Here is a 14,244-nt window from a genome sequence, read left to right as displayed (position 1 = left end):
TAGATAGGAGGGTTAATCAACACTAGATGGAAATACCCTTATATGGTTGAAAGACATACGTAAAAAGAAGACATTGTAGATAACCAAAAGGCTGTGTACTCTCAGACATTTTCTTGCCAAAATACCAAGTCATAGATGGCAATCTGGCATCGTTCAAACAAAACTTTTTCAATCTTGTAAATAAAAGAAGTTTTGGGCTGAGTTGACTCCAAATTTTAGTATAAACTTGTTGAGGAAACAAAAATAAACTAGGAGTATTCCCTGATTTTGCTAATTTTGAGTTTGAATAATGTATAGTATATATTTCAAGTTTTCCCCATCCAATACCCACTTAACTTACTTGAAATAGTAATTTGACATTCCTTTGTCCCTCTATAATAGTTTTCCAATTGTATTGATTTCTTTTCTTCAAATGCAGCAAGTGGAGAGACCTTTTGAACATTTGAAGACTTTAGGAAGTAATTCCACTAAATTGTTTACAGCAAGAACTGACTGTATAACTGATGTTGTTTTCTTTTACCAAATAGTTGTTTCTTAAAACATGGAAAATAACAGCCTTTCAGGTGAAAAGGAGCAACCTGGGCTACATATAGATGTCAAACAAAGGATTTCATGATTTTCCTATCATGAAGGGAATAGGAACTTAAATGCGAAGAAATCCTCACCATAGTTAAACCATGTTCCTAAGCTTCTCGATCCATTAAAATATCAGAAAATACAATTTAACCAAGCTACTTGGCAAATGATAAATTCTTGAGGTCGTACTCCCTTACACACTTGTTCCTTCAAAAACATTTTTTTGCCAGTTCTAGTAAATTAGCTTCTCTCAAAAATAACGGGAGCCTTGTGTACTTTATTAAGATTCTGGGCTCAAAGACCAGTTAGTTCCAAAACTGGCGCCCTCTTGTTTAATATGGTTTCTTCAACTTCTGATATCCAATCCCTATTACTATTGGATAAATACAACCACTTCTAACTTAATCATGTGTCATCTTTTATGGTACCAGTTTCTTCACATATAAAACATGTTCCAAGCCACAGATATGATAGATTATGGACCTTCATCAGTCATTTCCACACTTTGAAATGGTGAGAAAAAGTATACAACTTATTCATTAAAAAATGATTCAACAAAAATATATTCAGGAAGCACACAAGTATCCTTGCATGATACAAATATCTTAGTTTAATAACAATTCAAATTTCATTTGTTTCAAGAAGAATATCAATTTATTCCCCAATGTTTGCAGTTGTTTCATTGCAAAAACACAAGCATGAAATTTAGAGGTTATATAGTTAAAAAGTTCAATCAATAAATGAAGTTTTATCACCAACAATTGTTAGATGAGTTGGTTGGCACCTCTCCCTTAAGTGTTTGCCCATGGAGGTGATCCAAGGCTCAAATCCTAGGAAAGGAGGAGGAGGAGGAGAAGAAGAAGCAGTTCTTTTATTACAAAAGCAGCATGAAATTTACAGGTCATATAGTCAAGAAGTGTTCAAACAATAAATAAAGGTTTATTGCCATAAGTCAATTGCAGTTCTTTTATTACAAAAGCAAGAGCATGAAATTTACAGGTCATATAGTTAAGAAGTGTTCGAACAATAAATAAAGGTTTATTGCCATAGGTCAATTGGTTGACACCTCTCGGTAATGGCTTGCTCTTTGAAGAGGTCCAGAGTTCAAATCCTGGATGATGATAATAATGATGATGATGATGATCAATTGATAAATTTGTACATCAATTGATACAAGACCAAAACTGAATGTGCATGAGTGAAAAATAGCTGCCTAAAAAGCTAACTAGGAGGCTCCAATATGGACAAACTTTTATTCTGACCAAGACTCTTGAAAGTTTTATTTTTAGTAAGCAGGTATCTTTCTCTCTTCTAGCTTAAGATGGTCAGAACCATAATCATATAAAAACAGAGAAATTAATATTGCCACTCTCCCTCCTTTCTTGAACAATGCACGCGCAACCATGTCAGCTCTATGAATCATTTGGTCAGACATATAAAACATTTATGCTATATCAAAGAATAGGTCGCCCTTCAAGCTGCCAAAAAACTAACAAATCACCCATCCAATTCAAGCCATTAATATCTGCCCATTAGTGATTCAAAAACATTTATAAGCTTTACACTGTCACCGTCATAGACCATGATAATAAGCTGCCATTTGGAGAACAAATGATAAACAGGGTCATTTTTCATAGGAAGAGCTTCTTGCAACATTAAAGCAAGCTAAGATTTTCTAAACACTCTAAGATTAATAAAGTTAACAATCTGCAAATGACTTCAAGACTCGTAGACCCTTGACATGACATTCAACTGTAGTGAGATAAAAGATCACCAAACTCATGCGGCAGAGCCACAGAAAACCAAATTAATTGATTATGGAAAAGACAGCAAGCAACAATAAAAATAACAAACATCAAATTATCTAATTGGATCACCCAAGATTTCCCAAATCTTCAAAATATTATATGATCTACAAGGAATCCGGCAATGGAGATTAGAAATCAGAGAAACCCCAACCCGAATCGATGGGAACGGAAGTTGGACATACTATGACCTGCGATATATGGTCCCCAAAAGCGTCTCCTTTCGCGCGACGGAAAAGGACCCAGCCATCGTGCCGTCGACGCTGGAATCCTTCGGATCTTCTAGGGTTAGAGTTCCGGTGGAGGGGGCGGCGACAGTGGAAGACGGCGAGGGAGAGCAAGATGTAGCCGGAGACGAGTCTCGATTCGAATCTCTGGAGAGCACTGCTGGTGGTCGCATGGATTCGAGGTAGAAGAATTGGTGGTAAATTTATTCAGACATCCCTGACAGTATCTAAATTACTTTTAAGGACCTATGATAAATTCCAAGGCTTTCACTATATCAATCTGCCTAAATTATTTTGCAAGTGAGGTAAAGAAGATAATTTTTTTGATAAGAAGATAAAAATGGTAGTTGAAGACTGGGATTTTTCTTTTTTTATGTGGAGTTTTTTATTTTCTTCAAAGTTTCGAGATGGGTTAGTTTTCTAAAATACTTGTTTTAAAGGCTCTAATAACGCAAAGGTTCTAGATTTCTCCCATAAAAGTTTTCTCCAGCTTCCATATTACAATAGCAAGAATTATGGGGATTTGAGATTTGTCATGGCTATATTTAGTTTCTAATCCTATGCCACTTCCTTGATGCTCAATTTTTATCTCACATATATGAGATGGTTAAACAACAATCGAACGCACCTAGGGTTATGTATATATAGTATTAGACGTACTATGAAAAAAGCTTCATCGGACCGCTCTTGTCTCCACTACAATATTAAGTATTAACTCATGGTAGTTTCTAGGCTAGCAGTACCTATGGCCTGCCTGCCATCAACATTACCCCATATACCATGCCAATCCTTAAACTACCATGGAGGAACTGGTACACTGAGTGGGGAGTAGAGTGGCACTATGAACTAGCACTTGTCTACTATATAATGCATATCTTGATATTTGCCTTGTATAAGGCTTTTGCATTATCAACATATTCATATTTTCCAAGGTGCAAGGTTTCCTACTTTTCCTATACATAGAATCCTCTTCCAATACGAGCATCTCGAAGTGCAAATTCTTCTCAAACTCGTCAACATAAATATACATATGCATGTATGTGTATGCGCATGTGTCTATATATATATATATATATATATATATATATATATATATATATATAATATATATATATATATATATATATATATATATATATATATATATGTATGTATGTATGTATGTATGTATGTATGTATGCAGGTGTGTGTATCTTATTCATTGTTCATGCTTTTCTAGTTATGTTAATTGCACATGCCATACTCTAGTCTACCATAAAATGTCAGCTTTACTATGACTTTGCACAAGAGATATCTAACCGTCCGTGTTTCCCGCACTGCATTTTTCAATCGCATACTGTTCGTATTTCCCAATTGCTTTTGGTTAGAGCATAACCAAGTGATTCAAGTTTCAGTTCCCTGCTCTAGATTTATTATATATTAATTTATATATTTTGTTATTTAAAAATTAAAATTACATCCGTAATCTAATTCTACACTCTCTTTATCTCTTTCATATTTTCTCGAATCACATTTCTCTCATCCCATCCAGCCAACATTAAAGCATGTGTCTCTTAACCACGAGATCAAAGATTCAAGTTCTTCTCATAACTTTTATTTGAATAAATTTTATTTAAAAATATTTAAATAATTTTTACTAGAAACTAAAATTATCTCATTGTATCCATAATATTTATTAATTTATTTTTAATAAAAACACATGCGTAGCATATTTTATATTCTACTATAGAACAATATCAAGGGTGAGTATTTTGCTCCCTTGTAGAGTATTAAATCACTTTTAAGTTCTTTAATTACAAGCTTCATATGAAGTTGGTAGATTTTGCCAACTTCATTTTATCTGCAAGCCTTGAATTACTTGTAACTCGTACGATATATATTTATATGAACTTAGTAGATATTAATAATTATAAATATTAAAAAAATATTTACAGGCTATGCATTAATCCTTAAAGGTTTAAATTACTTATAGCTTCTAACTTGCAAACATCGCATATAGACCGAAAGGTGTTGCCAAATTGACTTTGTATATTTGGAAAATACTATCTACAAATACCTTATCGAGGTTTACATATAAATTCTCGGGAAATAGGGTTTTTATAAGGTTTATAAGACTTACCAACTTTATTATGTAAAACTGACTTGTATTTAAACAAAGCCATTTAACTTTGGCAATAAATGGTATGATACAACATTAAATATTTAATTTTGATATCAAACCTATCTCCTTGTATAATTGAATTTAAACTTTATTAGCATCAATTTCTTCTTACCTCATTCTTATAAAATAATGAACTTTCAATGATAACATATATCATGATTATAATTTGGTTTGAGTTAAAAGAGTAAGTTAAGGTCAATATTTGTTTGTAACATAAAAAGAAATTTAATTTATATCTACTATATTGAATATAATATTAGATTTATTTATTCTAGAGAGCAATATATTTTATGATTCTGATAAGTTAACATGACATATCATATCCATTGACAATCCTTTTTGGATAATCAATCAATATTGATTAGCTTGCTTTCCTAAGTTACAATTAATAATATATTGTCATATATCGTGCTCCAAAAAATGGCATCAAAGCATGAAATAACATAATATTGTATTGGAAGAATACAATAATAGAATATATTTAAATGAAAATAATAGAATGCTCACAATTCAAGCTAATAATGGCATCGGGCTCAATTATCATATATCTTGAATTTTGATTTGATTAACTAAGACGTACATGATACATGTCCCACTACTAGATAAGCCTGACAAAATGATTGAATTACATTATTAACTTCTCACTCACAACAAATTAAAGATAAAGTACAACATTAACAAAGTGAAAAGTAGATTGGTTACAACATAGTGCCTCCTTTCTCTTTCACTCTGCTTTATTGATTACTCACTTAGTTTTGATGTCTAGCGACTTCTCCATCAACTGTAGATTTATAAAAGAATATAATTAGTAAAAAAAATTTAAAAAAAAAATAAGTTTCCATATAATTATACCTTTATGCAGTGCATTCGGATTATAGGCAATATATAGCCTTTTTACTGAAGTGAGGAATAACCTGCAATTTTTTGTATTAATTTTTCTTCAAATAGCATATCTTAAATATAATAATATTTTTTTCAAAAAAAATTTAGAAATTATGATTCTCTCAAATAATTAAGTAATAAGATACGTACTTCCATGGCACATCTCCCACAAGCATTCTATCACCTTCATGATCTTCATAAATAAGAATGAAGTCGGAAGAAGCCACTTCATCTTGTTCTTGCCCATTAGAGTTATTTGAATCATCAACTGAAAATAAAGAAATACATATCTATTTAAACAAAAGATAATATTAACATATTTAACTTATAGATGCAATGAACATATTATGAACATTAAGATGGTAAGAATACTATTCAAAATAATTTTTATTTCCAATTAGTATTTGAAAAGAAAATTATGGATATTAAGATTTATGGAATTAGAATACAAAGATTAAAGAGATGTAAAGTAAACAATGTTATTAGTTTATTGCATACAAATAGAACAATAACATAAATACTCTATAACAATTTCATAGAATATAAGAAGTTATATATAATTATTTGATTCAAGTAATATGGCCAAATACAAAGATTTTATCATATAAACTAAATCAACAAATGCTTTGGAATGATACAAAGAAAAAAGTCTATTAATATCTACATTTAAAAAAATCAAATGCATTATAGATTGAAGTCTTTCTTTAATTTGCGACAACAAAAACAAAGGATAAATTTAATAAATTAATCATATAAATAAATAAAATAGTAATTTATCTTATTCTTTAGTAAAGGAAAAGGAATAAAGATACTCTTACAATGAAGCACAGATGAATCTCTAAAATAGTCATGCCATACAAGACAACCATAATTAAACTAAAATTAAGAAAATAACTTTATATACAAAGCTATCTCCAAGAAATATAAAAAAAAAAATGAGAAAAAGTACAAAACACCTACTTAGTAGTAATTTTTATGATGATAGAAACTGGAGCGCATTAATAGATCATCCACAATCAAAAAAATCTGTGTATATTTTTTTATACATAAGTATTATATTGAATACTGAATAATCCAAAAATAGAAAAAAAAAATATGCAAAGTTTCAACTTAACCTAGGTTTTTGAATGGAAAGAAACAAAATTATTAAAAAAATAAAATAAAAGATAAATAAGACCATAAAATGCATAAAAGGAAGGTATCTTTCTCGCAATGCCCAAAAGCTGTGAAATAAATGGAGGAATATACTTTGATCAAGGGGATCTATATTTAAGAAGTCGAACCTCATTTAAATTATAGCTCACTTACTGAGAGAAAATTGTGGAACATTTTTTTGAGGGCCGAAAGAGCGATTCATAGCTATCATGAGCGTTCAAGTCAATCTTTCTTCCGACGAAGTACCCTTCCATATTTACTTTCACAAACATTGTAGGTTTTACCTCAAGCTCTTTGATTATGGCTTCTACCTCCATCGGCTTCACTCTGTAACATCTTTTTCTCCATCCATCTCAGATTTCAATGATTGTGGATCTACTAAATTCCTTCGAAAAGCACAAATTGGAGGCCACCCCACACTGGTGGAAAAGATGGTGGATCTATGGCTCTGTATAATAATCAATACAATCAAAACTATGTCAAGATATCAAAAGAGGCATAACAAGAATAATTCACAATTGTGCTCTCTTAGAAAGACAACAATTGATAAAATTGAAAGAATAAAGATGAAAGAGAGATAAATCCTTGTTAGCATACATGGAAGAAGATTGTTAGACCTCGATGGAAAGTGATGGAAGTGGGAAAGTTAGCATGATTCATTGGACTTATATGTAGTGAAGAGCCCACGGAAATAGTGAGAATGGAGTTGCCCAATATCAGAATCACTATACAATCAGTGGCAAGCTCGACTTATGCTAAAATGACAAAAAGGCCCTCCACTTTTTTTTTTTTTTTTCTAATTTAGGAAAACTATAATCAAAGACTGAATTGGATGCATAATGACCATTAATTTGTTATAGTAGCCCCCACTTCTTTCCTTGAAAAATGAATAAGCAACAATCTTTGGAAGGGGCAATATAATGACATAACTCTATTGCTGAAACCTTGATATAGACTTCTTTTGGTGCAAGTGAATTTTAAAGATGTACATCTGTACCAAAAAAAGATGTAAATGTTCATGAATCTCATTTAGTTAGTGAGCCCCAATATGCAGCCAGGAATTCATTGTACTCAAGCGTTCTGGAGTGAGGGATTGCTTAAAATGGTCAACTCTTAGGGCAATGGCAAAACCTGTGGGTGTGGAAGTGGAAATGGAAAGCCAGCTGCATTGATTGATGGGATTCTTTTGTTGTCTAGTACAGAAATGTCTTTGGGCCACTAAGTAATAGCTTGATATCTTATGGGCCTACAAGCCCAGCCCATTTAAATGAGGCATAAGGTGGAAGTCAACATTTGAGACTGGCTGTATGGGACCTTGCCGAGTAAACAACATGGTTATAGTTTCTAAAAAATTAACATTTAGAGAAACTATTGTGGTTACACAAAATTGCTTTCTGATATTATTAGTGTTATCATCATCATCATCATCATTTTATTTATCACACATTAGATTGAGTATATGTTATGTGTCACACTAGTGCAAATGTATCACGCCATTACATAATTGGTCATGCTTAATGGACCGAGCATGGAATTAGTCATGCATGACTATTATAAAATAGAATGTGAAGGAAACGATCTTCTAGTTGGCTTATATTCTTCAAATTTTCAAAAGAATATATTTCAATTTTATTTTTATTTACCAGATCATGAAAGGTTGTTGAATATATATATTACATTTCCTAACGTGCTAGGATCGGTAAGTGTTTGTATGTCAAGATTTCTTTCATTGTCGACTATAAAAATAGGAAATTGAGGAACTTACGTGTAGCTATCAATGTGAAGTCAAATCAGAGTTTTCTTTTGAAATCTTTTAAATCGGCATATCATGTGGAATGAGAACCATCCTCCAGCTCTTGTTGAGAAAGAGAGAGTTGATTTGAGTTCTTGTTTGTTTAGTAGGAATGTTAATACTTAACCTTACGTCGTACTATCAAAAATCAGAAAAAAAAAAAAAAAAAATCATAGTTATACATTCGAGATGCTTACAAATGATGATAAAAGCTATTATTCTGGAAGGGGACAGCTCATAGTCAATAAAATTGAATCCTTGTGCAAATTTGGATTCATATTTCAGTTTATGTTAAGACATAAAGTATACTCCTCTCTCTCTCCTCTCTCTCTCTCTGAAAAAGAAAAAAAAAAAAGAGGAGTCCAAAAATATTTAGCAAAATATAGGTTACTTCTAGCAAGTCTATTCCACATCAAATTAGAAGCCCATTTGTTCCTATTTTGAGGCCACATAGCAGCACACTTTCAACTACACTTGTTCCTTTTCTAGTGCCTCTATGAGTACACCGTGCCTCACATCCACAAAAGAATCCAACCATGCCCATCTCATTATTGCACCTTGAACACATAATCATGGCACATTTATAACCTAAGGCCTGGTTGGTTGCGGAATAAACTGGGGATATCCGCCAGTTAGAGGGTATCTTTGCCAAATTCTAAAAAAGGCCACGATATAGGAAATTTATACTCTATGGGGTGGTTTCCACGATATAAGTGGTTCCAAGGTCCTATTCCCTCCAATCATCAATTTGCCCTTTTTCACTCCATAAACACATAAAAAGTGGAGTATAATTTTATCTTCATAATAGAATCTAAAATATTTTGAAATTAAATGCGCATTAGATGCATCTTATTCTCTTTACTTATTTCGATGGAATATCTCTATCCCTCCAACAGCACAAAGGACATCGATCCCTCCTTCCTCAATTTTGTTCCGCAGCCAAATGCTATCAAAGTTCTAGCATTCAATGCTAATCTAGCCATGCTTTAATTATATACAAACAACAGCAAAAATATTTGCCTTTAGGATGTGCCGGCGGATCAACATATCTAACATGCATGTAGAAATAGAAGCAAGAAGTACTCTAATGAGTTCTTAGTAGGAGAAGAAAAAGAGAGTGACCAACCGTGGTATGGTAGAGGAGGAGGAGGAGGATTGGAATTGTGGCGAGCTTGCTCGAGGACTGCCTTCTGTTGCCGTGCAGCAAGACTCCAAGGGTGAATGAATCCAGTGTGGGTTCGAGGAAGCCATGTCTTGTCCGCTCTAAGATGCAGCCTATCCGGCGGGGAGGCCAAGCAACTCGGTCCGCTCCCTCCACCAGATTTTCCATCACTGGTGGTGGTAGCCACCGTGTCGTCGGAGCCATCGCCATCGCCATCGTTTGAGGAGATACCAAGCCTCAGCTCAAGGTGGTTCTTTAAGCCACTGGCTCTTTCCTTAGCTCTATCTTCATGCAACCCTCCTCCACCCCATCCTTCCTTCTCTTTTGAGGGGGGCTTTCAAACAGGTGGCCTTCATAGTCCTCTTCTTCCTTATTTTGCTGTTGAAATATAAGGTATAGATAGATTTATTGGAGAGAGATAGAGAGTGCAAAGTTGGTGAAGAATTGAGGAGGGAGAAGGGATGGGGAGGAAGGCTTCCTTTTAAGGGGTTTGAAGGGGTGAGAGATGGTGGAGAACAAGGGGTGGTGTGGCAGATAAAAAATAAAGGAACGTTGGAGTTTATATTGCACACGCTAACGAAGGGAGAGATGGTTGTGTGTTTGTGTGTGTGTCGCATGTAAAGACTTGTCGTTATTTTGCTATGAAATGATATGGTTAGACTTCCCAAGTGCTCTCTTTTTAGATTCACAAATCACCGCTGATAGCCCAACAGCTCACTACTATAATTGAGTCAGTGAGATTTGAGAGAGTCGTACAAACAATGGTAATGCTACGTGGCAAAAACCTGCGGCGTGTGGATGTTAGGAACCGTCGTCATTCAACCGTTGCTGTACCCAGTAAAAGTTTGCACATAAATAAAACAAAGAATTACCAGAAGATAGATTTCCCTTTTTTTATTATAAAAGGTAAAGATAAAAAACTATTGCCTTTGTAATTAGGTTCATGAAAGTATCCTAATTTCTACCAAAAAAAAGAAGTATGAAAGTATCCTAGATTTCTACCAAAAAAAGAAGTATCCTAGTTAAAATACTGGAGTCCAACATACCTAACATACTTAATGCATGATTCCCACTGTTGCGGCCTATCTCCGATAGGACAGTCGGTCTGGAGTCGAGTCGTTGTGCTGATCACTGTGTGGCAGAAAAAGAGAACTCATCCATCGGAGAGAGGGGACAGTAAAAATGATCAAAGACGAGAGTGAGAACTTATAATGTACGTTGACGACGATTCCACCGTCGAAGCGGCGGGGTTTGGTGGAGCACTAGGCCGCTGAGGGTACGAGACTTGTAAAGAAAGTCCCACCAAAGGTTACTCCAGCAAGACCCTCCGACACTCAAGTCAGAGATGGAACTCAATAGAAGAAGAAGCAAAATCTCAACATTGGAGCAAGCTTTGCACATACCTGAAGGGTCCTTTCTTTATCTCTATTTATAGAGAGATCGTGGCGAGAGAGAGAGAGAGAGAGAGAGAGAGAGAAAACCTATTTTGAATTTTTTGGCCGTACCGAGTAGTACAAGCCGCCCCATTGACTCTGACAGCGAACGTGCCTTTTGTTCGATACGCAAGTGGCTACGACGGCATGCCTTATCACACATAGGGCGTAATTAATGATCTCATGGGTGTAATTAATAACTTCGTAATTTTTTGTCACGATGCACAGAATATGACTCCTGAGTGATGGAACATGATGTGACTCGATGGGATAGCGTAGCGGCCACACTTGATGTTCAGTTGCTTGGCTGATACTCGTGCTCTTGGATTTGGTAGTAGGTCGAATGAGTCCGTTGAGTGGTGTTACCCAATCGTCGATTAAAGCATCGGTAGGAACCGAATATGTAGTCAATCATGTGTCGAATACATTAGCTAACTCGTAGGCCGTGCGTAGGCTGCATGCCAAATCAAGTTGATAAAATCCGACTCGACTGAGTCACTTCTCTCATCGGTCAGGTATCGTCGATCTTAGTCGATGAAAAGCCAGTTAAGATCGATTGATCGAAATCCGACCAAATCAGAGTAGTTGATCAGCGAAGTCAACTAGTCGGTTAGGAGATGAAAAATAGACTAGCCGAGCAATCGACGAGGATCCACCCAACACCCACAATACCTGATGGCAGCATTCATTCAACTGTGGTTTGAGCTATGTGCTCCAAATGAGCAAAGAGGAGGGTGTTTCAAGTATTGCTCTGAAACATTATCATCTTGTTGATCAAATGTTTTCTTTTTTTAAGAAAATCTTCGCTATTTTTCTCCCGGCACTGAAGGCGCTATTTTGGTTACTTTTATCAAAGAAAATTTGAAAAACTCGGTGAGTTGTTCTGACTAAAAGCTGCTGTTATCCAAATTTGAGCATTGAACAAAGAAGAAAACCCGATATGTGCAAGTATGTCCTCATCGTGGGTAAATTGCATATTGATCTTTATTTTTTTCGATGCGACTATTGGATCGATTTTAACAATAAAATATTCTATCAAATTACCAGTTAGCTTTTACTCCAAATATGATAAATTGATGAGTGCAATTAATAGTTTCTAGTTTGCTTCTTTTCAATCTCCTCCTCTCAAATTACCATGTCATTAATAAATTAGTGCAGGTATACAAGCTTAGTTGGGCTTCTTTGTGAAGCTGTGACTCAAACCTCAGTAAATGCATTGTGGTTTTGTAATCTGTTTCTCTTTATCATCCTCAGTACATGAATCAAGAATTGGCATCTCTCGACTTCACCCAAAAGGTTCTCTCTCCCACCACCCCCCTCTGGAAATAATAATAATAAACCAGTTTTGCTTGGATTTACGGCTCATTGTGGGGATGGTATCTCCTTTCTTCCCCTCTTTAACATCTTTAATTATTACTAGAATCTCTGCTTTACACTCAGAATTTTTAAAAAGAAGATGACATGTCGACCCACTAAAAGTGAATACCATCTTTTTCCCAAACCAAGCATTATTATCAACTACATTCATCATTATCTCAGCATCCATGATAGATAGATTGAGAGCTTGTTTCATGTTCTCCAATGTTGCAGTTATAATTGTTTTCTTGTTGACAAAATAATCAAAACACGTGTTTAATCATGAGTAACCCTGTCTGAATTTTAAATTGATCAAGTTTCAGGCCTTCTAGATAGGGCTATCCACTAGCACTCACTTTTAGATATGCTTTAAGATATCCGATTTTTTTTTTAATAGCTATTACTATATCAAAGGATCTTAATCTAAACAAAAAAGTTTTGCGGCTGCATTTGTCAGTTCATATAAATAACAGTGACAAAATAGCACTAAGAAGAAAGTTTAACCGACCGATTAATGATCTCCAAATCTTCTTATTAAAAAATCTTTTTATGCCAGAAATATTTCACTCTTCTGTCAAGTTGCACTTATTTGTCCCAAAAAATGTATTTGTAATTTTGAAAGGCCAATGCCTTTTGTTAGCAGCCTCTAACAACCAATTTTGACTTCATTGGATGACCAAATAATTTTAATTCAAATATAATGTTCTTCCATTACATGGATTCTTGTTTAATAAAAAAAAGGAAACTGTTATAACAAGTTGGTCAATTAAAAGGATGATCTCTATGAGAACTTTCATTGAAATGGTGAGTTGACTAGGTTGACTAGGTTGACCATTTACCTAGGGATAAGATCTCAGATTGCATAAGAACTGCAGTATATTGATCCGATGCATCAGTGCTGATATGATCGCATCTACAATTTATTACTAAATCATGTGTATCGTTAAAATCATGGTAATGACTACATATGTAGGTCATTATACACTCAGTTAAAAATATGAATTATTAATAAGTCATGGTTATCACAAAGCCCTCCAGTTTAGAAGGAAACTATGTGGTGGAAGAGAAGAACACCAATAAAACACTGTAAGATCAATACTGGATTATATCAAGTAAAAACTACCACACTCATTGTTTCTTGACTTGCATTTCTTACTTTTCTCACCATAGGAGGATGAGGGGAAAGGAAAAATGACAACATTGGGAATACAGAGGATCATAACAGGATTATGGAAGAATTGCCAAAGAAGTGTGATAGGGTTTAGGACAACCAACTTGCCCTCTTGTTGACAAAAGGTCTCCTCATGAGTACCTCATTGAATGACTCCTGTGCCAAATAAAAGATTCCCCCTACGTAAGTGGTGAGATTCAAAATAAGATCAATAGGTTTTGGCTCTCAACACCATCACATGTGTGCCTTGCTGGCCTTTATTTATTGATTTGTTTTTTTCTTTTGGCAGTCTCGTAGTCTGATATGACAAAACTAATGGATCACTTCAGATTGAAAGAGCCCTTCTTGTGCGGAAGGCAAACTGCAGTGAGATGATGTGATGGGAATGATAAAGTGCAAAGGTGAGTCATGATCACACACTACTACGGGATGCCATCCAAACAGCCCTACAACCATCATCATATTCAAGCTTTCCTCTTTTCTCCAGTCCCCACCCTTAAAACTACTAAAATGATCTTCCTTTC

General features: G+C 34.5%; 1 protein-coding gene across 1 annotated transcript; it reads right to left on the bottom strand.

Moving 5' to 3' along the window:
- Positions 1-5,299: 5,299 nt before the first annotated feature.
- LOC105051711 (auxin-responsive protein IAA25) lies at positions 5,300-10,578 on the bottom strand. Its single transcript, XM_073242997.1, is given in 9 exon segments — positions 5,300-5,550; positions 5,622-5,683; positions 5,802-5,919; positions 6,956-6,994; positions 6,997-7,137; positions 7,140-7,254; positions 9,721-9,737; positions 9,740-10,094; positions 10,546-10,578. Coding segments are annotated over 9 exon segments (912 nt in total). The 3' UTR covers positions 5,300-5,518.
- Between the last annotated feature and the right edge of the window lie 3,666 nt (positions 10,579-14,244).

The sequence above is a fragment of the Elaeis guineensis genome, chromosome 9 (genome assembly GCF_000442705.2).
Source record: "Elaeis guineensis isolate ETL-2024a chromosome 9, EG11, whole genome shotgun sequence".
In the NCBI taxonomy this organism is placed as follows: domain Eukaryota; kingdom Viridiplantae; phylum Streptophyta; class Magnoliopsida; order Arecales; family Arecaceae; genus Elaeis; species Elaeis guineensis.
The sequence above is the reverse complement of the archived record's forward strand: the minus strand, read 5'-3'. Positions and strand labels throughout refer to the sequence as shown.